Genomic DNA, 25,178 nt, shown 5'->3' on the forward strand with positions numbered 1-25,178 from the left:
ACTACGATGTTGATATAACATTGGTGAATCTAATGTGTGTATAATAATGTATTTGAAAACAATCCAGAAGAAAAATGGACATGCAATTCAAAAGTGTTCAAACAGGGGCGGAGTTACAGAAAACTATATTACAACAGAATTTTACTACACATCTGCGAATATGTAACATATCGTCTTCACTCGAACTAGTACTCCCATGGAAATAAGTCAAGACTCTCAGTTGAAGTTTGCAACTCAGAATCCTTGAATCATAATCAGTCCTGGCTTGAATTAGTTAATGGCAGAACAATCGCTCGACTAAATATTATCAGAAATACAGAGACAAAATTTCGGGCCATTCAAAACCGTGAATTGCTAAGAAATGCGACAACGCAGCTGGTACTTTGAAACAATTTTTCTACTCTTTGCCATGTTTTGCATTGAATATCTAGGAGCTCCCTTGCCTTGTCCTGCAGTCTTGATTGGCACCGAATTGTTTCGCCGTGGATCTGTTAAAGGAAGAAAAAGAAGTAAATGAAAGAGGTTATTTGAAGTTGGTTGAGCACCAACTGGAAGTAGCAATAGTCGGTATATACTGGAATTGAAAAAGCTCCAAAAGCCTTCTGATAACACTACTAATTGGTTAAAAGCAAAAAAGGAGAAATCTATACCTTCAGAAACACCTTGATTACAGCTTGTACAAAGTCAAAATTGTTTCTGCACCAAGTCTCATGTATAAAATAATCAAGGAGCAGTTCGATTGAAAGTAATTCTGGGCGGCTTTCAAGTTCTTCCTCATCCTCATCATCAACAATCTGAAGCATTCGAAGCTCCATGTCCAGAGTCGATGGAGACAAACTTTTAATATAATCAGTAAATGCTGAAACTGCAACCAAAAACACAATTTAAGACGATTATGTCCTGCATAGATGTTACAACAATCAAGAAAGCAAAATTACAACTGAATTACAAGTGGAATATTACAGTACTAAGAGATTAAAAGTATTTACAATTCTTCATTTCTGCAGATGACTGAAGATGTTGCAAGAATTGTGATGGTGCCAGACCAGACTTTATTCTAGTGTGTTCTACGTCATCACCTTTCGCCTCCTCGTTTTCTAATCCCGTAAATAATATTTCTCCTGAAAAAGAGGGAATTGAAGGCAAAAAGAAAGGAGCCCTTTCCGGTTTTTTTGGTGGTTCAATTGGTTTATTCCGTTCCTGGGCATCGCAGAGCCACAACATAATTACTGATCAGTCACCAACAAAATGTACAGGGAAACAGATACAAATGTAATATATAATATTTCCAAATGAAGTCAAACGTTTGGAATCAGAACAATAATCACCAGTAGAAAGTACCTTTATAGTGTCTAAATTGATTAAGCTTTGCCACTGGCTTTTAGGCAATAATGAGAGAGTAACAAGATCGGGAATTTGAAGGTCAAGAGTAGTAAAAGCAGGAGCATCTTTGGATTCCGGATGGTCCACAATAGGCTCGTCAGAGTCCTCCTCTAGAGAACCTTTTGTTGAAGAGATAGATGGCAACTTAACATTCCTAACTTCCTTTCCACTTGCATAAGAATCGACTTTTGAAGCTCCAGAAAACATCGATTGGTTTACCCTGTTCAAATTGTCAGGTTTAATTTCAGGTAAAAAATAAGGAATGAAAATAAGAAATACTACAATATTAAACGATCTATTGCATGCTAAACCATTCACTTTAAAATTTTAAGATAATTGATATTTTTAGCTTTCCACTGGTTCTATGCTACATCATGATGCATTTGGCGGAGGGGATACTAAGGTTATATGAGGTTGCAGTGTCTTGACTCTAAACTGGGTATTTGGATGGAAAGGTATGGAAGGGTCTTCAAAGGTTATAGAGGGTAGGGTTGGAGAGAGTACAGTTTAGGTGAGCTGGATTGGAAGAAAGCCATAGGCTAAGTTATTGAGCTGTAATCATTAACGCTGTTTTCTTATTTATGTTCTGCATCAGTTATTTAGTCTCTCATTGTTGCTGTATTCCTGATTAGATAAGGTTTTTCTTTAAAAGAAGTGTCCACTCTATATGCATGACAATCACATTTAAAAACTCAACCTCCGAATAAAAATTCAATAGTCAATAGAAATGAAGACTTACCAAAGATAGACCCCATTTTGGTCAACATGCGCAGTCGCTAGAACATCCATATTCGGTGACAGAGACAATGCTGTTATAGCTACGTCAACATGCAACGCATCTATTTGTCTTGCTAAAATAACATCCCAGACTCGAAGACTTCCATCCATACTTGATGACAAAAGCCATTTTCCATCCTCACTAAAACACATATCTGTAATACGATCCATATGACCTTCAAATTTACGAACCATTCTTGATGCCACAACATCAAACAAACGGATGATTAAGTCATCAGCCACAACAGCCAGAAGACCTGGAAGTTATTTTGATCACATTATTATCCAAGGCATTTATGGTGCCAAAAAACGAAGCCAAATAACTCTAAATGGCAAAAATATGTCAAACACAGGTTACCATTCAAACGATTGTATACAATCTTGACAACGGAGCACCCAACTTCCCATCTAGATTTTACATCACGTCCCTTGAAATTCCAAACCTGCAGGTCAAAACGAGTGAGGCATGATGAAACATCCAACTAAACTTAGCCATTTTCTTTCTTCCTTTAACTTGGGAAGCTTAGAAAATTTCTTTACTTTGCTGATTCTTATAACTCAAGATGACAATATATACAAGGGCAAAAGGCATCTTCATGCAAAACTGTAATATCTTTCAACAAACAAGGTTTAGGCCAGGCCCACCACCACCACCACCCTCATAAATCAATGTAAATCCCGCCTTGAGCACCACAGACCTCGTATGCTATTATATGAGCCTGCCTACCAGTAACTCTGACATAAAGGTTGAGCATCATTTTTTTGAAATAAGAAATAAAGACTGACCTTTATGTCTCCATGATATCCTGCACTTATCATTACAGTATTTGTTGAATCACAAGCAATTCCAACCACTTCCCCATCATGGGCAAAGCTCCCTCTTTCTGACGTGTCTCTGTAACTGCCTCGACTGATTCCTGATTGGAGGTTGAACCGCTCAACCCAACCATCCGCTGTCCCTAGTATGGCAAAATTGCCACATGCACTGATGGCACAAGCCTATTACCAACAACAGAAAACCATTCATTAATATTGTAGACTGTTAAAAAAATGGTTGAGTATGGAAGTGTTTTTAACAAGTCTTTAAGATTGCACAGAGCATAGTCATTAGAACTGGTTCATCGGGAATCATATGAATCCAAAGAGAGTAATTCCAAATTTGATTATTCAACCTTGGAAAATGGATGTTACAAAAAATGAGCTATATTCAAGGCTTCAAGCAGAATCTAACCTTCACTGGTGTAGGGTTTTCAGGTCTTGGCTTCAGAATATGCTCACCAAGAACAAAGTTTTGAAGTCTCCATACATATGCCTGTGCAGTATCCATATGGCATGTAACCACATTGCACCAATCTCGCTCTCTTATTTCAGCTGAAGATATTTGTCGCATAAAGAAATCAGATGATTCAAAAATGTTAAGGTTTCTCATATTGAATATGGATTATAGGAATTAACACCAGTCTTAATGACTTCAACTACATTAGATCTATGGTATTGATTTTTAAACAAAAGCAGTAATTTTTTTCAAGAAGAGACCAAAACAAATTTGAAATTTATTATGTTCAATCATAATATACATTGAAATATAAGATTGCAAATTGCAACCTACAGAAATTTTTAGAATTTCTGTAGTATTTCAGTAGAGTGCTATAAAAAATTTGTTGTAAAAGAGCTAATAAAGTTTAAAATGAAAACAAATACAGAAAGTTTCACAGAGAAAAAGACCTTACCACAATCAAAAGCGATGACAGGCTTCAGTTTTATCTCTTCTTCCTAAAAGGTAAAGAAAACAGAAATTACATAGTCAAACTATCAGCGAGCTCAAATAGCTTTGTCAACTTATGATTCACGCGATAAAATGTTTCATCTAACCATCAAGGAAATGGGTATAAATGTCTAAGCCATGGTACATGGTCTTGACTACATGATACTTCACCAACAGAGTATCATGAGAAGCATGACACGCATCAGAAGGATGCAAAACATTTGGAAACAGAGAGAGAGAGGAAGGGAGGATGAAGATGTAGTGTGATCAATTTATGGATTCATCTAAGACATTTTCTGGTTTTGAACATTTTAAAAACATTGAGAAACGATCAGACATTCTTTTCATTGCTATCCAAACTGCAACACATTAATATGTTATGAAATCATTAGAATGGTATGATATCGACATGTCTCATGATCACCCATCACCCATCATGGTGACTTAAATATAAATACAAAAAGGCAGTCGTGGCCTGATCTTGGGACCTAAATCATCCTTCATGGATGAACCTCACTGAAACGTGACATAAAGCATCACATGGACCCTTCAATTCACCCAGGCATAATAATGTCAACAAAACAAGACACTGGTAACAGTACGGGTACCAGACACTCAAATGTGTGGACAGATTTTTGAAAATACATAAAAACAAACAAACAAAAAATGAGACATTTGTATGCATACCCACATCACACAATCACATCTGAGTTCATGTAGTGTAGTGTATCCATATCAAGTTCACTTTGTAATGTTTTCATAGTCAGCAAAAAAAAACTCTTACAAAAAAGTACAATAAAAAACAAAAAAATGCTCGATGAAATCCATAATTAAAACTATCATTCAATAACACAATAAATAGAATATTCTGTGTTACAAGCATAAAAAGACAAATCTTCAACTAATTTATGTGCTTTCATACATTTTTAGTGCATGCATCATGATTTGTCTAAGAACTAAGAGTCATTTGAAATTCAATTAAAGAAAAAAATTAAAAATCAATAATACCAACACAGTTTAGTTATACTAAGTACTGTATATAAGGACGAAGATATTGTACTTCCAAGCCATACCTTCATCTTCAGTTTCTTTGCTCGTTTGGATATGTGACGCTGAGAAAGCTCTCTACTTTGCTGATCCTAATAACATGTAACTAAATAAAACACTGAAGAGAATTATAAATAACAAAAATAAAAACGGTGGTTAAAAAACATGATGCTGACCGAGTCCGAACCTGTATTACAGAGAAAAGGCGAAATGCACGGTCCTGACCAGCTGATAGAATGTGTCTCCCATTCGCATAAAACCTAGAAGTCAAGCATGGTTAATAAAGAAGGTTGAAATCCAACCAATACCCTCAAAGTAAAGCAATGGCTTAAGCAACATGGAAAACCCAAAGCCTTTACATATGATTTATCGTACAATTTAAACTAAAATCGAGGAAGTCCTTAACTTGATGTGCAGAAGTGCTGCATGATAAGTCGCAACAGATAGAGAAATAGAAAACTGGATTTTGCTTCATACATATAAGCACCACAAGATAACATAGATACATGGAAGTCAAAGATCATGAAATCAATGGGCAGAATATGTGAATCCTATAGCACCAAATCTATGGTAACAACAACACCGGAAGAATTTAAAATTCACTTAAAATTAATGTCACAACTAATATACCTTATGCATTGTGGAGGAGCACTATGACCACTTCTGAAGCGTAAAAGTCGAGGATCTCCATCAGTTGTGTCAAAAATCCACATCTAGAGGGGCATAAATAGTTGTACAAATCAATTATATGGGTGCACAGAAAAACATGATTTTTTTTTCTAAGTAAAACAAGGTCATACAATAATGTTAGTGTAAAAAACCTTCTAATGCCTTAATTCCTTCAAATATTAATGATTGAAATGTTCAAAATACAAAAGCAGCAACTCAACCACAAAAAATAAAAAAACAATGTTCTTGATTGTAACAATAAAATGAAAAAGGAAACAATTCACAGTGGAACTTGAAGGAAAAAGCAAATAAGAGAGAAGAAAATAACTAAAGATTGATATAAAGTGAGCACCAATCGGATCCTTTGGAAGTGAGGACATAATATCTTGGCAAGGCCAAAGAAGAAATTTTATTTGATACTAATAAACACTGGGGTTCTACTTTTAACCAATATGCCTATGTCAGTGACCTGGTGAACACACTTAAGTAAGTACCATCTAGTATCTACCTATTTTATAAATCTGAAGCAGCAGAAACAGTTCAAGAGGTCACGTTCTTAATCATAAAAGGTCATGTTCTTACTCATAAAAGGGCTTCTTTGCTTGATGAAGAAGGAAATTGGATTAACCATGGTTGCATGTTTCTTCAGAGCATTAACAAATAAATTTCCATTTATATATATGATTAGGGCAATATCATATGTAATCGTGAAATTATGCTCTCCCTACAGATTTTGACAAGTAACTAGATGCAAATGAAACTTAACTAGATGCAAATGAAACTAAGAGAGAACAATAAAGTGCCCTTACTTTGATGGAATTGTCAGATGATGAACTCATTAGCACGGGTTCATTCACAAGAAAGTGAAGTGAAAGTACAGAACCATCATGTGCATCTCTTATTACTGATTGAAGCCTTCTTTTTTCAAGATTCCATATGCTTATGACACCTGAAGAACCTCCAGATGCTAGTAGAGGCTGCCCATCTAACAAGGAGGCATAAGTAAACATAAGCATAAACTAGAAACTGACTTCATGGATAATCATCAAAATATAGCAGTCACAACCCTTTAATTTCTCTTTTTTTGTTTGTAGGACAAACATATAATTCCTAACTCAAAAGAGACAGCTGAGAATCAACTATGAAACATAACTCAAGATTGATGACCCCGTAAAAAATAGACTATTTGGAAGACAGGAGCAGCATGAAAAATAGCACTCATTCCAAAATGCACCTAATAGTGAATAAAAAAAAAAAATCTCATATCAAGGATTTCAAGCATTGCATTACAAGATTTAATGATATGGGCCTCTCCACCCATTTCCAATTGCTTTTTAGTTGGATGCTCTAACATTAACATGACATCAAAGCCTTACATGCTCCGTGTCACCCAATTTAACTTTTCAGCGTGTTTGGCTTGGTTGCCCACATGTGAAGGGTCGTGGTGAGAATATAGAATCCCACAATGGAAAATCTAAGCCTGCATAACAATATATAAGATTTTGGACGTTCAACTTATCTCCATTTGGTCCAATCCTTCAGCAAAACATGCTCAACATCAACCATTGTATGTTTCCATGTGAGCAGGTGTGATTAAAGTATAGAACCCCATATCCAGATTTCTAAGCTTTGCATGATAATTTATACTGTCCTGGGTTCAATCTATTTCCATTAAAGAGGCCCAGGATAGTATAGTACTAATACCTTCCTATTTTTCTATTTTTTTAGTAACTAAGAGCATTAAAGAAATGGGAACTTTAACGAAAAGCTCCCAGTACTGTTCACTTTAACGAAAAACCACATTTTTACACTAAAAAGTCAATCATGGTACTATTCACTTTACCCTTTATTTTGTCCTTATCGTTAAAACTCAAAGTTTTCAAGCACTTTTGATTAGTTTTCCTTAAAGAAATACGTCTACAGTATCAAAGCCTAACACAACAACTTCCACAGCACCATGGTGACGTAGTAATTCATAGACAGTTATTAACATAAAGTGTAAAGTATAAACCAAATTCCTGATACTCTTACCTGTGCTGAAAGATAAGGCAGTCACAGCACCTCGTGTTGAATGAGAAAATGTGACTAGCTCTTCATCATAACGAATGTTATGAACATGAATGTTTCCATCAGCACAACCAACTGCAATAACATCTAGTGCAGGAGATGAAACACAACTGCAGATAGAAGAATTCCATCCCTTGAACTCATATAGTTTTTTCTTTGCACTGATGTTCCAAAGTTGAAGTGAACCTTCCTGACTCCCAATAATAATCTGGACAGATTATAGATAGCGTTTAATCTTAATTGAGAGAAAAATGAGGTTGCATCAAATTTAATGACTGAACATTTTATGGTTATTTTGCATAGAAAATTGCAATAGAGCTTCTTTGAGAATGCAGTTACCTTATTTAGGTAGGTATCCGGATGCATTATACAGCTAGGACTAAAGTTGTTGTCTAACATAACATGTCCAATCGGAGAATGGTTCTCATCAATTCCTTTGAATGCCCATATAAACAGATGACCTTCAACATCAACACTTAGGATATGCTCTCCAAACAATAGCAACGAATTGACCTTGGTACTATGGCTGCACCATGTTGCTACCTGTTACAATATCAAATAACGTGTTAAACATGAAGTTCAGTCCATCAGATACTTCTGATAACAGACGCATATGACTCCCCTGTAGCACACTATTTATAAGATTCTAATTAAGAGCTTTGGAATTAGGATAGTTAATCAATATCGAAGGGAAAGAAGGCAATGACTCTGAAAAGTACAAACAATGGACGGGTGTGGAGGTATCAGGAGAAATAACTCTGACTACTTAAGTAACATTTTCACCTTAACAAAATTTATCAAAAAAAAAAAAAAACTGTTAACCAACCTGATGAGCTCGTTTAAAAACGGCTATCTCATTCCCATATGCAGCAAATGTATAATCACGGTAGCAAGCAAGAGCTCGAATCTTCTTCGGCAATTGTGGACCTTTTATAGGTAATAAAAAAAGTGATCATAATTATACTGCATGAACAAAATTACCTAAAAGCCCTACAAGAAAGCATTAAAAAGTATTTGGGAAAAAAAAAAGACCAAAAATAAAATTGCCAGCACAACGTCATGCTGCTCCCCAAACATTAAAAGTGTTGTTCCTAAGCACCCGGAGCCATTTTTTCATTTTTTCTTTCGTGAAAGTAAAACTGAAGTTTTTAAGCAACTCCAAGCTAATTTTTAAAAAGCCAAAGAAGACTTTTTTGCAGATTCGTGCATAGATTGGTCTAAAGCAGATAATTTCGAAAGAATTTAGACAAATTATATTGCCAACTTAGTCCCAATTCTTCATTGATACACCTAATATCAATTCCAAACGTTAAAATATATAGTAAATCATATAATTACATTGTTCTTAATTAAAAAAAAAACCATGAAATTCAAATTTGAAAACAAAAGAACATAGAAACACACCAACGAGGACGAGACTGAGCTTTGCGCACTGCAACAAAAGACAAATTCAAACAAAACACGAAAAAATAATTAAGCATAAATTAACGGGCATCAAAGTTGCAACTTGAAGAATAAAAAAATTAAATGAATAGAAATTGATTCAAAATTACGTTGTAAATCTGGAAAGCCTTGCCGACGGAGACAGTGACGAAGGTTTCGGTGCCGAGCCGCTGAACAGAGAAGGGGACGGAGCTGGTTGTGTAGCCGATTGCTCTGAACGGCTCGAATATTCCCATTCTCTCCCTCTCTCTAGGGTTTTCTGAAGCTTGTCGAAAGACAATAAATAGAAGAGAGAGAGAAGAAAATGGAGACGCCAAGCGACGAGGAGTGGGACTGAGAGACGAAGGAGGGTTTAGGGTTTAGGAGGAGGAAAACGATGATAACCAACACGGTGCGTTTTGAAGCCCAAAGTATGTTTACACCCACAATTTCACTAGCCATTGAAAATTGCAAGACCAACTCCAAGCCATGGCCTAAAACCTATAATTACCCTTCTATTCCCTCCAATTCATTCGAACCCAAGTTCTAATTTGTACCTAAAACCTAAAACCTAAAAAAAAAGTCAGATTTAGGCCAAAATTAGTGGTGGAGCCCCCACCCACATAGGTGTGTCTCCCACTTGTTTGCCAATAAAATTGAGCACAACGGCTCTTTTGGTTGATCAACGGCTCATATTCAAATGAGTTGTTGGTTATTCAACGGTCCACATTTAAATTAGTTAATATTTTTGTTTTATATTTAAAATTTTATTGAATCCAACGACTGAAATCGATTATGATCAAATCTAACGGCCCAAATTTAAATTCAACGGTTAAAATTATGTGTCTCATGTGTTTCATATTCTTCTGTAGTATTTTATGAGTTTCATGTGTCAGTTTAATGATTTTTCAATGTTTATCGAAATTTAAATATTTTTAGGTTAAAACGTTCATAAAATTAATTTAGAATAGTACACATAATTTTATTGTTATTTAAAAGTTAATTTAAAAAAATAGCCTAAATTTATTCTTTAATAATATGGGAGTAAAATTTTAGGCTATAATGGTTGGAGCAAAAAAGTTGTATCTGGGTTAAAACCTAAATATTATGGGTTAAAAATTTTAGGTTTTAAGCCAAGGGTTGGAGATGGTCTAATAGAGCTTCTATACTTCTTTTTTTTTTTTTTAACAAACAATAGATTTTGTTAGGTTAGCCACCGACGGAGTTCGAATTTTGCCACCACGCAACGGTTTAACACATTTTCACCCACAGAGTACTATGATCATCTTCATTTATAAATGAGAGGTCTTAGGTTCCATTATCGCCAAAAGCGAATTTGAACCACAATATTGTTAGTCCATTATGAGACGTAACCCACTTTCTCACCGCGTTAGTGTGTAGATAATATCGATTATTCAAAAGGAAAATAGTGTAATAAATATATAATGATGAATGTTTTTTTTTAAGCTATGATGAATGTTTTTAACCAATGAATAAGCTTTTTATAATTTTTTTATTTAATCGTAAAAAGAAAAAAAATGTATAAAGTGAAAAGGTTAGGCTGAAATGTCTCTGTGAGTCTTCCCGGCCCCCTGAAAAGGTGGATAATCGTGGCTTGCCACTAGTTGTCCCCCTTTAAAACAAATAAAAAAAAACCACGAGTACAAGCATTTCCAATGCAACTTAATAAAAAGATATATATTGCCTAAATATGAGTATCTTGGCAAAGAAAGACCAACACAACTGATAGCATCTGCAAGAAAATTAACTACCCAAAAAAAGTGTTGTAGGAAATAGTTGAGAATGATCTAGCAAGCCATTTCATATCCTCAAATTGCCTCTAAACGAGCATTTTTACACATCTTGTTGGCCAAAAAGCTTCGCCGAAACACAAATACACTCTTTTTACTTCTTTCAAAGGTAGGTCATGTGAGTTTCAAATATACATTCTTTTTACCAAAAAAAATTGATCTGTTAGCTTGTTAAGTTTGATGTTCGAATACGATTACCAATCAAAGAAAATATTTCGTCGAATTGATTTTTAGGTTAAAATGTTCATAAAATTAATTTAGGATAGTCTACATAATTTCATTTTTTTAAAGTTAATTTAAAAAATAGCCTAAATATGACGACCCATCCCGAAATAAAATATATTATATCCCCGAAGGCATGGAAATGATGATTTTGCCCTTGAAAAGACATAATATGATTGTATAAACGGGCTAAGAAATGGACCAACTACTTCACTTCCTACTTCTTTGGACCCAATTAAAAATATGGGGTTGTTTTGGATGAATGTTAGCCCTATAATTGGTAGCCCAATTAGGGCTTAAGATTTTTATATGCACCCAATCCGGACACACACACGTATACCTTCACCTTCTCTCTCGATCCTTCCCTAATCCGTACAGTCCGTACACTCATACCCTCTACCAATTTCCTCTTGCACAGATCGAGCTAGTGGAGGTCATTTATGAAGTCCTTGCAAACTCAGAAGCATAGATATACCATTAGTTTGGAGAAAGAACCTCGGGAACTCAGGAACTAGTGAACTTCGATCAGGTGCTCTGTTACTCCGTCATGATCATGGGTGTTTCATGGGGTTTTAAAGTCCAAGAGAGTTTTAAAACAACTTCACGAATATTATAAAGAAGTTTGGAAGGTTTTGGACATCAGGATAGGTTAGTTTCGTGAGTTGCAATTTTGGACGGAATGTCGAGGAATTTTCCGACTATTTCCATTGGGTTTTAGGACTTCAAAGTGGTAAGAATATGTTCTACTCGTTTAGAGCTTCATTTTGGTATAAATTTCATGAAATTTGATTGAGAAATGGCGAAGATATTCAGGTTTAAAGTTTTTCCAGAAACCAGTGATACAGATAGCGGCTGGCGTCGGAATTCGGCGAACCATTGGAGAAAAAGGAGAATATTCTGTCAATTTGACGGAATATGCTAACAACGTCAAGTAAATATAACGGTATATGTTGTTATTTAACAGAATATTCCCTAACGCTGTTAGGGATTTCGTCCAACGTGACTGTGCGTGGCCGTGCCTTGGCCGGCGCGTGAGGGCGTGTGGGGCATCAAATTTTTTTTCTAAAAATATGTGGATGTTCGTGGTGTTGAGTTAGCCACGATGGTATATTCGAACACCTCAATTGAGCAACGTATGAGAAGTTATTACATAGTTTTGAGTATGTGCTTAAAATTAATGTTAAAATAGTTGTTTCACATATAGGTGAGACGTTTCCAGAGGATAAGCGTATTCAGGCGAGGCTCGGGGGTTACGACCCTGCTACATATCAATGAGTGGGCTTTTGATTTTCAATATATGAATATATGCCTTACGTTTTTCCCAGAAAAATTGATTTAAATGATTTTGTGTTTAAATGCCATGTCAAATGCTTATATCTTAGAATATGCATTTAGTAGTTGTGTAGGTTATTGTTTGATGCGGCGAATGCTTAGGTAAGTTCCAAGTGAGTATATGTATTGATGAATGTGTGTTGCATTGTAATGGTTATGCTTAGAGGCATTTAGAGCTCATAAACCTGCACCCCGGTGTTAGTGCTCCCGCCATTGGCCAGGGCATAGTCCTTCACGTAATGTTCACCTCCCACACCGCACGCTCACCTTGGATCCAAGTTTGGTGCACAACCCTGTCGTACAAATCACATTAGGTGGTTCCGACTCGTTGGTGACCTGCGATTTATCGCACAGCCTTCACTTGATCGTAGCACTTGAGCGTACTTATTTCACCTAGCCCTGTCGTACAGACCACAATAGGTGGTTCCGACTCGTGTGCAAGTATATTTGATGAGCTATAGGTTTAGCCGTACATGCCACATTAGGTGGATCCGGCTGACATATCACTTACATTGATTTACTTCATCTGGTTTACTTAATTATTATGCTGAGATATTTGACATGGCATATATTTGGATTTCACTACTTTCGAGTATGGTTTTGATATATGTATGTATTCTATTTTTTGGGAAACTATACAGGTTTTACGGCGAGGGGTTATAACTGTTGGAAAAAGAAATGGTTTTGAAAAACTTTGTTTTTGCCTACTCACACTTTTTGTTCTGCACCCTTTCAGGTTCTAAATAGGCGTGCTTGTTGGTGGCTTATGACGGCGGTTCTAACAGACTATAAATATTGTAGGATCATCTCTCTGGTATTATATAATTAATACTTGACTTGCTGGACTGCACTTAGGTTACCTATGCTCTGAATAAATGTAACTATACTTATATACCTCGCACTTATATATTAGTAAAGTGTTAATTAGTTAGATTGGTTTTTTTATTTACTCGCATTTTTATATCGCTATCACTTCCGCACTGCGCACATGGCTACGTCACCCTCACGTAACGGCCATCATACCTCAATTTAGGTCGGTGTGTGTCAGTTTGGTATCAAAGCCTAGGTTCCTGCATATTTTGTGAGTATTCTAATTATTTTGATATCTTCTGTCAGAACCATGCCGCCTCGTAGAAAGCCACGTACTTCAGCTGAATCTAGTTTCCCTGATATTGCTCAACTTGGGGAAGCAATTGCCAATGCCATTCAGTCTTTGTTTCGTCTTCCCCAGAGGACTCCCCTGGAGACTATGTATAATTTAAAGTTGAATAATTTTGTGGGTACTACGAGACCTGAGGGAGCTGAGCGTTGGCTCAATCATCTTGAGATAACTTTTCAATTGATGCAGAGACAGAGGAATCTTCCTAAGGATAAATGGATCGAGATGACCACTTGGTTTTTGGGGGAAGAGCCTGCATCCTGGTGGAGGCAAGAATATTTTCAGTTATCACCAGAGGAAGCTGCTGATTGAGAAATTTTTAAGTAGGTATTTCAGAAGAGATTCATACCTCTAGAGTATATAGATCGTAAGAAGCAAGAATTCACGCACTTGAAGCAGGGGAAGATGTCTGCTAATGAATATTATAGGAAATCGACTGATTTATCTCGTTATTGCCCAGAGATTGCTGCAAATCCTACAGAGATGCTTCGCCGTTTTAGATTGGGTACTAGAAAGAAGTGGTGTTCCATGGCGACCATGACTCCCTGTGCTACATATCAGGAGTTTTATGAGATTCTTCTACAGGTTGAGGATTCTGAAAATATGCCCAATGACAGTGGGGAAGAGGAAGAAAAAGATAATAGCCAGAAGAAAAATGATAATAAAGATAATGGCAAGTCATCATAGGGACCTCGCATGACACGCCCCGATCCCGATGTCCTAGGGACAAAGGGATGGTCACGTGCTGGCCGACACCCGAAGGGTGACGAAAGCCATTTATTGAGTGCAAATGCTGACAACAAGGGATAGATAAGACTTATAAATATAAGAGAATAAAGAATACATATTTAAGGAACGTGTTCAGAGCACACATCTAATCTAGAACATTAAAAGAATTAATATAAAAATTGAATGAACACAGAAGTGGGTCCTACACCGAGAGGACTCGAAGATACCGATGCGGAAGTGCCTGGATGCCGGGATTGTATGCCTCGATCCTAAATCCTGAAGGGGACGCAAAACAAACATGAGTGGACCAATTTGATATAAATATAACATAACAGTTATCAACGTACTAACCCCCAAGTTTTATGAAAACACATATATAATGATAACCATAGGTTTTCCGAAACCTAGCATGATGTGCAGTGTCTCAAATCATAACTTGTATATATAATAATCACTAGTGAATTGTCCGATAACCCCCATGCCCCATGCCGGCTCCCCGTCTCTGAGCAGACAGTCAGAGGAAAATACACTTCAGGCCCCATGCCGGCTCCCCGTCCCTGTGCTAAATAGCCAGAGGAAACACACTCCAGGCCCTATGCCAACACCAAACCGTTGCCCGGGACGGACCGGAATCTATCCCTACGTCCCGTAGCGGAAAGGACCACTAGATAAGTACAAAACCATTGAACATACATATATTGAAAAACAACTTCATAGTATAAAGTCATCAATCATCTATACTATAAAGAGGTGTTCGAAACATGTTCAAAATATCATATCGTCATCCATCAGATATTCTATAAGAACACGGGTTATAGGAAAAATAGTAATAATTTAAAGTAGCCTCAATAAGCATGTTATCTCACAAAACGTTTCATAAAACGTAATCATCAAATCATGCTTTTCATGTATGCATTTCTACTATAAAACATGCATTTTAGAAGGGGTCCACTCACAGTACTTCGCCGTCGAAAAGTCACGCAGCTAGCGAAGACAGAAACGCCACTATAATTGCCCCTAAGCACATAAAGGGGTCCAATTAATAAAACTCTAGCATAACAATTGAATTTGAGAAAACGGACGTAGGAAACGGATTTAGGACGTCGAATTACCCTAAGAAGGTTTCCGGATAAATTTCTTAAAAGTCCATAGAATATTCCTTGAATATTCCCTGACGGAATATTCCCCAAAAATGTTTGGATCGGTTAAGGTTTAGGGTTTTAGGACTTGGGTTTGGGTTAGGTTAAGGGCTAAAAGGGTTTGGGTTTTAAAAGGAAAATGAGTTTGGATTTAGGGCTTTCACAAATGAGGCCCAAGGCCTTTTAAACAAATAATAACAATATACTAAAAACAAAATAAAATAAAAGGAGGTTGGGTTGGGTTTCTAGGTAAAGGGGTTTAGGTTAGTTTTGGGTTGGGCTCGGCAGAAAGGCCCAAAGGCCTTGGGTTGGTGGGTCGCCGGATTCAAAGGGAGGAGAAGGCCGGAATTCGGCCGGAAAACTACCCAACTTTAAACGGCCATAACTTTGTCACTACTCAACGAAATCAAGCAAGACAAAAATGAAAGTTGTAGCCCTGGAAGAGACGAAGAGAATGATACCTCACACGACGTCTAACTCGCCGTAGTTTGGCCGGAAATTTCCTCGAAAGCCTCGGAGGTCGCCGGAAACTGGGTAAGATTTCAAATGAGTATAACTTCTTCAATACTCAATGAAATTGAGTGAAACAAAAAGGAAAGTTATAGTACTCGACGAGACGAAGAGATTGATACCTTGCACGCCGGCCAACTCGCCGTGGTTTGGCCGGAAATTCTCTCGAAAGTCGTCGGAGATGGGTGTGCCTACACCCGGCTTCGATTTCGTCCTATAACCTCCAAAAATCACACAATAAACTCAATTAAAACTCAACCCACAAGATTCTTGGACGAAATAAGGGAGATTTGAGGCTTACCTCACCGGGAAAATAGGAACTCGCCGGAGTTCCTTTCCGGGTTTCCTGGGGTTGCAGCACGGGACAGAGGGGGAGAAGGACGAGATGGCGACGATGAGGGGTCTTCCTCGCGCAGGGGAGATGGGTGCGTGCGTGCGTTCGCGGTTGAGAAGAGAGATAAGGGAGCTGAGAGAGGTCCGAGAGAAGGGAGAGAGACATGACAGACAGAAAAAGAAGAAGAAGAAGGAAGGGGGGGTTCACGGGGGAACAGAGAGAGAAGAAAGAGAAGTTGTTTGGGGGGCTGCCACGTGGCAGATTTAGAAAGAAAAGGGATCCAATGCTTTGGATCCTGATTTGGTAGACAAAAATGATGAAATAGATATATTTAAAACATTTAGGGGTAATTACAAACATAAATCTTTATAATTAGGGGGCGGGTGTTACATCGCAAGACGCAGAGTTTTAAGAGAAGTGGTACTAGTTCCAGTTCTTTCAGTGGGGGTTTGAGTTCTACTGCACCGAGGAGAGGTGGCCGATTTTCAGGAGGTTCTCGGTTCCAGAGACAGAGGGATTCCAGTAGTACAGGTGCTCCCTTGTGCCGTAGGTGCAATAATCGGCATTTTGGGGAGTGTAGGAGAGGCAGGGGTGGTTTCGGAGTGAGGTGCTTAAAAAAAAAGCACCCATGAAAAAAAGTTGTGAGGGTTTTAGGTGTTTGATAAACTGAAAAAAAAGGGCTTATTTTGGAAGTTGCTGTAAGAATAAGCTGAAATCAAAGGAAAAAACTGAACCAGCTATTTGCAGTTTTGGAAAACTAGCTTTTTTTTCAAAGCACACGGAGCTACAATGCTCATTTAATGAAAAGACCCACTATCAGACTGTTTTTTTTTCCAAAAGCACTTTTACAAAAAAGTTTACCAAACACTTTGCTGATTTATTTCACAACTGCTTATTCTCACAGCACATCCGCTTATTCTCACAACAGTTTTTTTTCAAAGCACAGCAATACCAAACCAACTCGTAGTAGCGAATGCCTCACTTGTGGCCAGATGGGACATCGAGCTATTTAGTGCCTACATAAAGGATGGATAACCGTGGCTTGCCACTAGGTGTTCCCCTTAAAAAAAAAAAAAAAACAAAAACCACGAGTACAACCAGTTCCAATACAACTTAATAAAAAGATAAATATTGCCTAAATACGAGAATCTTGGCAAAGAAAGACCAACACAACTAATAGCTTCTGCAAGAAAATTAACTACCCAAAAAAATGTTGTAGGAAATAGTTGAGAATGATCTAGCAAGCCATTTGATTTGATATCCTCAAATTGCCTCTAAACGAGCATTTTTACATATCTTGTTGGCCAAAAAGCTTCGCCGAAATACAAATACACCCCTTTTACTTCTTTCAAAACTAGGTCATGTGAGTTTCAAATATACATTCTTTTTACCAAAAAAAATTCATCTGTTAGCTTGTTAACTTTTGATGTTCGAAGACGATTACCAATCGAAGAAAATGTTTCGTCGAATTGATCTTTGTACGAAATAGTAGGAAATATAAACAAAGATCAACACTAATCCTTTTTCTTGCTCCTTTTCTTTCTTGAACCATGTATACAGAGTTTACAAGACAACCAGATTGATGTCCTACACATTAAAGTCCTACAAATAAAACAAGGATAAATTTAACAAGAACGCATAAACAAGTGCCTCCACTACTTGGACTCATCCATGGGGTCATTACGGTTACAAGATTCAGATCTTAAATCCTTCCTGTCTTGCCTCGACTCCTCAGACTCTGACGTCTTTGAAACCGAATCATCAAGCGCCTCAAGAAAGGACAATACAGTGAACTTGTCTGCAAGAGCAAGAATGAAAAGTAATAAAAACCGTAAGTAGCAAATCCATGAATTATCATCATACAGAGTGATGGCATATAATCTCATTTGACGAGATCCTACATCCGCAAGTGGATGCAAAAGACTGAAAACAACATTAGCATCAGACCCTCTAGGTATAAACCCACGAATGATGACAACTCATTGACTTCTTATCACAAGCATAAGATGCGTCTATCAAGTAGTTGGATCTTTCTCACACGCTGGAATGTTTTATTGTCAAGTTACTAGGCAAGGCTCAATTTGAATTTAACCCAATAATGGTATAAACATTTTTCCCGTCGAAAGGGAAGACAAAAAATTGTTCAGCAAGCATAGGTATACTAGCAAGCTACGAGATATGGAGTCCTTACATTTACTTGGGTCAATACCAAACTGCGTCAAATCTATCTGTCCTGTTCGAAGTACCTATAATAAACATTTAGGGAAAGGTAAAAGAAAGAAACAGCTTCACACTCATTAAAGAAACGGACACAATCAAAATGCCACAAGATGAGTTTTCAAATTCTTACATAAGCAAATGAATCCATTTGTTGGCGGAAAGGTGGACTCTGCAGCAACTCCAATACATCGTCAGGAGACCATTGACCCTGTAACCCCAACCGAATTAAACAATGGAGAAAAACTAATGTATAAGAGATCAAGAATACAGAAAGGGTAGTGAACCAGAAATTTGCATACCTCAGGTAAGTAAGAACCTAAACCCTGTTCCAGTGGCAATGTCTCAATCAATGGCATAATCAACTCGGGTTTGAATATATCCTCCAAACTCAAGCCTAGACCAATAAAAACAAAAGTCACAAGATTAGAGCCATATCGTATTTCAAGAAAAAACTTTGGAAACAGCAGCCATTTAGGTAATACTGTAGATACTATAGTACAATGGGCTGGCATGCATGTTGTTAGAACTCTTTAGTAATCATTGACAGGTACCAATAGGGAACTAAGAGAGGCTAATGTGAAAAATTAAGGGTTAAAATCACTTTAGTCCTCTATGTGATCAATTCTGTTAGGTTCTGCCAATTAAATAAATCGATTTACACCTCACTACCAAACTTGCACTTCACAAAAGATTCACCGAACAATTGAGGGTCAATGTGGAATCTGGACATAACATATCGGGTAAAGTGAATGTTTGCCACAAGCAACATGACAATACTGCCAAGACAGTTAGGAGAAAGGCCACAAAAAGGAAGAACGAAAACAGAAAAGGTTAAGGGCAATAGGGAAACTGAACTTCCTAGCAAAATATTCTTTTACATATGCGGTGCCCGCTGCGTCATCCTTTTTGAATTGTAACACTGTTAATTATTGAGCAAATTAAAGAAACAAATTATTCAGTGCTAGAAGCAAACCAGGTCAACAATATGAACCCAATTGCAATATTCTACATAGTTCGCAGGGGTTCAAAACATTTGACATGTCATGCTGAAGTAATTTCTAATGCATTAACAATTTTCACTACAGGAAATAAGGAACATATTCAATATTCACAAAACTGTTAAATCTTTTCAGTAAAAATTAGGAAGAGCATTTTGCATTAAAACTATGCAACACATTAGATGGTTAAGATAACAAAAACTGTAATAAAATTCCTATACAGAGGAAACCAGTTCATATTTAATCACAAAAATTTGGATTTAAAGCATTATTGTATTTATCCCAAAAACAACATTAATGGTAAAAAAATATAAAAAAAAATCATATTATTACCTTCATCTGTATCCACAGCCCTATCTGCAGATAGCAGAAGTGTGAATGTAAGTTCAATTTAAAAGAAAGGGAAAACTTGTATAAAAATTTGTACTCCATGGAGAAAACATAGTACCTGCTGGCTCAATGTTACTTAAGATTCTTTGAAGATCTTCCAATTTCACTGGGCCAGCTGAAGAAGTTACATCGCTACTTACTTCCCCACCCAAGTTTGGTTCCAGCAAGATTCCAGCTCTGGACAACATAACATTAATCATAAAAGAGTAATGTACTGCAAATGAGAAGAACATCAAGCAGAAAATGGCAAGCCAGATACATCGCACAACATAAAAACTCTTAAAGGTATCTAGCGTCCCTAATACCCTCCCATCTTAGTTTTCTTGGGGGAGAGTCTGATTGTAAAAACATAATTTTTTTAATATTATAATGACTACTACACCAGGAGGGGAAACTTTTGTTTTCTTGCAAGTCACTAGAAGAGACGAAAACAACTTCTATAAGAATTTGGAATTTAAGAAACCATTTCTAACAATTAACAAACAGACTTGGTTCTGTCTATCTTTGATGAAAAAATGCCAATAAACTAACTAGTCAAGACAACAATTGTTTTATAAACTAGCTAGTTAAATTATCTTGCAATCTAAACAAATTTATTTGGTGGCAGCCTATTTGATCTTCTTATTTTAGGGGCTACCCAATTGAAAGCACCCCAGAACTCAACTGTAAGTTCATCACTCTTGTTTCATTACTAGTTGCGGAGTTCTGCCACTTCCCCCTTCTCCCCATCTGGCCACTAAGAGAACAAAGTAGCAAGTTTCATGGATATGAGAACTATACCTTGATGAAATATCATCATCAACCATATCTTCAGAAACTTGTAAGGGAATAGAACCATCAGGCCCTTCTTCGTCAAGGAACTCTGCTGAAGCGTCAAGATAAACACAAAATCAAACTTGAGGCAGAAATGCAATAGAATACAGACTAAGCTCCAAGTCTTTGAACTTATATTAAACAGTTTTGTTAAAGTTGAAGCCTTAAGAATTTTTGTAGTACGAGAATTGAAATCTGAAAGGTGAAATCTCTTTAATTTTAATTCACATTTTAGGTAATGTTTTACAATGTTCTATGATTTAACAATATAATATAAATATCTACGAATTAACATAATGGCATTTAATGCCAACGACAGGCAGTATTTCTCATGTTCATGTATATGGTTGAGAACTTGAGACAAAGCTTAATACAACGCAATGATGCAGTTAACACAAACTTAAAGAAAAAGAAAATAGACATAGAGGAGCTAATATTATTTGTAGCCTAAAGCAATAAAATAAATTTAATATACCTAATGGTCGATTGAGGTAGTAATTAACAGAGCTACACAACTGTGAGTCACCTTCAGCTTTAGGCTCCTGGATATCACATTAACACTGTAATTAAGAATCTTAGAACAATTAAAAAAAGGAAAACAGATTGACAATGAACCTCACCTGCATCCAAAAGAAAAACTTCCTGTCATCGGTGGTGAACTTCAATATGTAGACCCTTCCTGACACTTGATTAACCTGATTGAACAAAAAGTTATGATATTGAACCGTAGTTTTGAGAGGGGGCAGAGATACATCATGAAAATCCAAAATTTGATTCATACCTTTTCGAAAACTGCCTCGTCAGGAAATATAATCTGATCCTGTGGTACTTTCGTTAAGGAAACTTTAAGAAAAGTTTAAACAAATATTAAGTGGGAGAGTAAACAAACAAAAAATGGAATGTGAAACTGTGAAGTGAACAAGAATTACAAAAAATAAATATGTACAAATAGAAGTGGAAAATTAAGAAAACATGGAAGAACAAAGACTTCCAAGAAATAACAACAACGATAAAAATGATCATAAAGAGCTTAAAAATACCACATGCTTCAGAAAATTGTGAATAAACAGTTACCGCACCATAAACAAGACTAGAAACTGGAGAAAGTCTTGCATAAATGAAAAAGAAACCAGGATACATCTTCCACAACATTTAGACTACGATCAAGCCACTGAAAATGCACCAACCCCTCATCACCCTGATACAGAAAGAAGATAGATTTACTAAAAGACTGCTAGAATGAGTTCAAATAAATATTAGATAGAATGCATGTCAACTTTTATATGCTAGAATTGATTAATAAAACCTCTCCAAGACTACATCAACTTATACATACCCTTGCTATGCGAACAAGTCCTCTACGAGTATCAGGAGCAACCTTTTTCCCCTCAAAAACCATCTTACCAGCGCGAAACTCCAGCATAATTTCCTGTCAATATAGATTAGTTTGACAAAGAAAGTCCACATGCTCAAGAAAACAAAAGATGAACACAGAGCATGTGTATGCAGCTCACACACAGACACAAGGATACATATGTATAGAATTCTGCACATACTTGCATAATTAAATGTTTGAATAACCAACATTTGATACCAACAAACAGCATAACAGCAAAGCAGATGTGGTAAAGTACGTGAAATAAAACATCCAGCGTAAACTTATAATTTAAATTCTCTTAGTAACAGAATCATGCAATTAGAGCTTCTGAACCTGTGTATAATATTGTGAATTTCTATATTTGCTCCCTAAACCCACAAAACTCAATGCAAGAAACAAATTTGTATAACACCAGCAGAGATTATCCCCCTCATTTTCTTACGTCAATGGCATACAACAAAATGGAACATAGAAAGTAACAAATAATGTATAAAGGAGAAGCCAGTGCCATAATTCTACAAAGAAATACTAAACTTCTAAGCAGAACATATAAAGAAGAGAAGCAAAATTGTTAAGGGTACTAATATATTAACAGATGTGATGAGGCTCCAATTCAGTAGTTAGCCACGAGGTCTGTAAACTTAACAGAAGCTTCAGTGGATATGTCCCTAACAAAAAATTCTCATCTATACCTATTTCACCTCGTCAGAATATAGAAACGCAACTCATACATCTCCAACCATATCGGCTAGTAAACCATAACTGATTATAGTTTCAATCCCGTTCCGATGAAACCTGACCTCACCACTCACAAGTCTTTCACCGATCTTTCTGTAGTCCAAACTATCAGTACCTACTAACCAGAAAAGAAAATGTTCACACCCATAATCAAATGCTCAGTCTGTGGAATCCCCGTTCACTGGAATAATGTTCCATGTTTATCTTATCTTGTCGATGAATTAAACTGTCACTTCTTAACCAACCAGGCAATTTCAATCTCTTTGTCTTTTCTATGAAAAAGGGTCAAAATCAATTTCCATGTTCTTCTACCCAAGCATATTAGCATCAAACCATAATCTCCAATTCAAATGCACATATATACCACATATTGAATAAACAAAATACTACCTACACATAATATATGTATATACATATATATATATATATATACAAATATGTATCTATATTACCTGCATTTGTGGAACAGCCGTGGTTGAAGACGACCCCATTGTTCAATCAAGGGCACAAAACTGCAAGGAAAAATGAAGAGAAAACCAATGCAGTATGAACCCAAAACCCAAGAGAAATAAATACAATAGAAAAACAAACAAACCCTAAAATTAGATAAATAATAATCAGCTTGATGATTATATGTAGCTGTCTCTATATGTATGAATTTTTGGCGACATGCTTTGAGAGATTTTGTTTCAGAAAAAGAAAGGGAGTTTTATTCAGGATTATTCTGGCTTGTTTTTAGCTATTCGAGGTAGCGGTGGGCACGGGCCGGCCGGGCCGGGTATATGAATTCTGAGACTTCGAACCGGACCTAACTCAAACAGGCCACCAGTTCGGGCCAAGTCCACAGGTCCAAATTACATTTTTTTTTTCAGAACAGGTTACTTAGATTGTGTATAATAGTCTGTATAATCTCCTTTGTAAATATTTGCCGAGTACAGACTAATGAATTAAATTTTCTCATCAACCAAACATAATCTAATTAAAAATACCCAAATCTGAAACAGAAGATTCAAATATATACAAGTCTGAAACTCTCGCTGGACATACATATATATTCAAATTCAATTTAATTCAACAGAACATCAAATTCAATTCAACAAAGGAATTGAAATTGGAACAGAACAGAAGTCAAGATTCAAGAACCCAACAAAATCACAGCATCAGCATGTGCGGCTTCGGTAATCCTATGAAGGCAAATTTATGAACCCCTCCCAATTCATATAAGGCAAATTTATGGATTCAGTTTGGGGTTTTTTTGAAATCCCATATGATTACAGAATGCAGAGAGTCAGAGATTGCAAAGTCAGATAGGGCATATATCCAGGAAACCCTAAATCCCTAAATCCCTAAATCTAAGAAATTAACCAGAGAGAATCAGAGATTGCAGAATGCAGAGACTCCAGAGAGTTAAGATTTAAGAAACTATACTACCTTAATTTGGGAGAGAAGATGAGATGAAAGTGGTCGATTTCGATTCGCAGAATGATGCTGGTGTTCTAGACGGCGGTGATGGGGTAGTCGCGGTTGGGAGGAGAAGATGGTGATGGTGGTCGCAACTCGCAAGTCGCCAGAGGGAGACAGAGACAGAGACGGAGAATTGGCGATGGCGGCTGTCGAGGGCTCGAGTAACTTGAGTTGTGAATGAATGGGAGAGGAAGACCGAGTGTCCGTCGAATGGAGGAGCATGGAGGTGTGAATATATCCTTACAATCATCCAATATCCCACTCTGGAAACCGTTCGGGCCGGGGGCCCGTTCCTCTTAACATTTGGATCCGGCCCGCCTCGTCCCTTTTCTTCCGTAAAATATTAGACACGTCCTGAACCGAGAGGACCAGCCCTGACCCGCAGGTCTAGGATCCGTTTGCCCACCCCTAACTCAAGGCAGATGATGAGTTGGGGCTTTCTCAACTTGGGCATCACTTTTGGAGATATTTACGAAAGTGACATTCGGTCTTAGTTCAGACGTTAGTAGTCGTTGTGTCTGGGTGAGAGTTGGCCAGATTTGGACGTGGTCCATTTATGACCCGGAAACGGACTATAAAAATTACTGACGTTAGAGCTATGGGTGGGCATGATGTTGTTCGCTACGGTTACACCCTCAAACGGAATCGGAACTAGAAAATATCAATGGTTGGATTCAGTGTTGTTTCGCTTAAATTTATTACTAAAATCATACGGTTTGGTCCACACCAATTTCGGTTCGATCCATGCCGTTTTACAGTTCTGAATACTAGGTCATTTAAATACCATATTAAAATGGTATTCAAAGTTTTC

General features: G+C 36.9%; 3 protein-coding genes across 5 annotated transcripts; all 3 read right to left on the bottom strand.

Moving 5' to 3' along the window:
• Positions 1-66: 66 nt before the first annotated feature.
• On the bottom strand, positions 67-9,666 carry LOC103404064 (U3 small nucleolar RNA-associated protein 21 homolog). The gene is made up of 18 exons (XM_008342918.4): positions 9,262-9,666; positions 9,113-9,140; positions 8,535-8,635; positions 8,048-8,251; positions 7,673-7,916; positions 6,451-6,626; positions 5,603-5,685; positions 5,160-5,232; positions 4,999-5,064; positions 3,891-3,933; positions 3,392-3,531; positions 2,947-3,159; positions 2,519-2,603; positions 2,123-2,417; positions 1,342-1,603; positions 990-1,200; positions 651-865; positions 67-488 (listed from the first exon to the last, which is right to left on the bottom strand). Exons 1-18 carry the CDS (start codon positions 9,385-9,387, stop codon positions 339-341), a joined length of 2,715 nt encoding a protein of 904 aa, XP_008341140.2. The 5' UTR covers positions 9,388-9,666; the 3' UTR covers positions 67-338.
• A 4,795-nt stretch (positions 9,667-14,461) lies between these two features.
• Positions 14,462-16,639, bottom strand: LOC108169750 (uncharacterized). Of its 2 annotated transcripts, none has more exons than XM_029096614.2 (5): positions 16,334-16,639; positions 16,155-16,246; positions 15,984-16,052; positions 15,340-15,400; positions 14,462-14,659 (listed from the first exon to the last, which is right to left on the bottom strand). In XM_029096614.2, the coding sequence occupies exons 1-5, from the start codon at positions 16,529-16,531 to the stop codon at positions 14,534-14,536; spliced, it is 546 nt and encodes a 181-aa protein (XP_028952447.2). In that variant the 5' UTR covers positions 16,532-16,639; the 3' UTR covers positions 14,462-14,533. The 2 variants fall into 2 exon arrangements, with proteins under 2 accessions (XP_028952447.2, XP_070671934.1); XM_070815833.1 differs by having other exon boundaries at positions 15,340-15,388; positions 16,334-16,615.
• A 1,235-nt stretch (positions 16,640-17,874) lies between these two features.
• On the bottom strand, positions 17,875-24,620 carry LOC103404065 (26S proteasome regulatory subunit RPN13). Of its 2 annotated transcripts, none has more exons than XM_029095769.2 (14): positions 24,335-24,620; positions 23,356-23,415; positions 22,124-22,216; positions 21,926-21,985; positions 21,569-21,607; positions 21,408-21,482; positions 21,263-21,329; positions 20,755-20,836; positions 20,033-20,151; positions 19,918-19,941; positions 18,886-18,980; positions 18,717-18,794; positions 18,558-18,612; positions 17,875-18,164 (listed from the first exon to the last, which is right to left on the bottom strand). In XM_029095769.2, exons 2-14 carry the CDS (start codon positions 23,392-23,394, stop codon positions 18,022-18,024), a joined length of 969 nt encoding a protein of 322 aa, XP_028951602.1. In that variant the 5' UTR covers positions 23,395-23,415; positions 24,335-24,620; the 3' UTR covers positions 17,875-18,021. The 2 variants fall into 2 exon arrangements, with proteins under 2 accessions (XP_028951602.1, XP_028951601.1); XM_029095768.2 differs by having other exon boundaries at positions 20,755-20,839; positions 24,335-24,593.
• Positions 24,621-25,178: the final 558 nt, after the last annotated feature.

This window comes from Malus domestica, chromosome 16 (assembly GCF_042453785.1).
Source record: "Malus domestica chromosome 16, GDT2T_hap1".
Classification (NCBI taxonomy): domain Eukaryota; kingdom Viridiplantae; phylum Streptophyta; class Magnoliopsida; order Rosales; family Rosaceae; genus Malus; species Malus domestica.

Bases quoted from the DNA above. Each gene is read 5' to 3' on its own strand.
- LOC103404065 (XM_029095768.2), bottom strand. From the start codon at position 23,394: ATGGGGTCGTCTTCAACCACGGCTGTTCCACAAATGCAG. The intron at 22,217-23,355 runs GTAATATAGATA...CTATATTGACAG, and splicing joins CGGCTGTTCCACAAATGCAG to GAAATTATGCTGGAGTTTCG. The intron at 18,981-19,917 runs GTAATAATATGA...TTATTGGTCTAG, and splicing joins GGCTGTGGATACAGATGAAG to GCTTGAGTTTGGAGGATATA.
- LOC103404064 (XM_008342918.4), bottom strand. From the start codon at position 9,387: ATGGGAATATTCGAGCCGTTCAGAGCAATCGGCTACACAACCAGCTCC. The intron at 5,233-5,602 runs GTATATTAGTTG...CTTGACTTCTAG, and splicing joins GCTCCTCCACAATGCATAAG to GTTTTATGCGAATGGGAGAC. The intron at 2,418-2,518 runs GTAACCTGTGTT...AATAACTTCCAG, and splicing joins TGTATACAATCGTTTGAATG to GTCTTCTGGCTGTTGTGGCT.
- LOC108169750 (XM_029096614.2), bottom strand. From the start codon at position 16,531: ATGTCTCTCTCCCTTCTCTCGGACCTCTCTCAGCTCCCTTATCTCTCT. The intron at 16,247-16,333 runs GTAAGCCTCAAA...TGGAGGTTATAG, and splicing joins GTTCCTATTTTCCCGGTGAG to GACGAAATCGAAGCCGGGTG. The intron at 16,053-16,154 runs GTATCAATCTCT...AATCTTACCCAG, and splicing joins CGAGTTGGCCGGCGTGCAAG to TTTCCGGCGACCTCCGAGGC.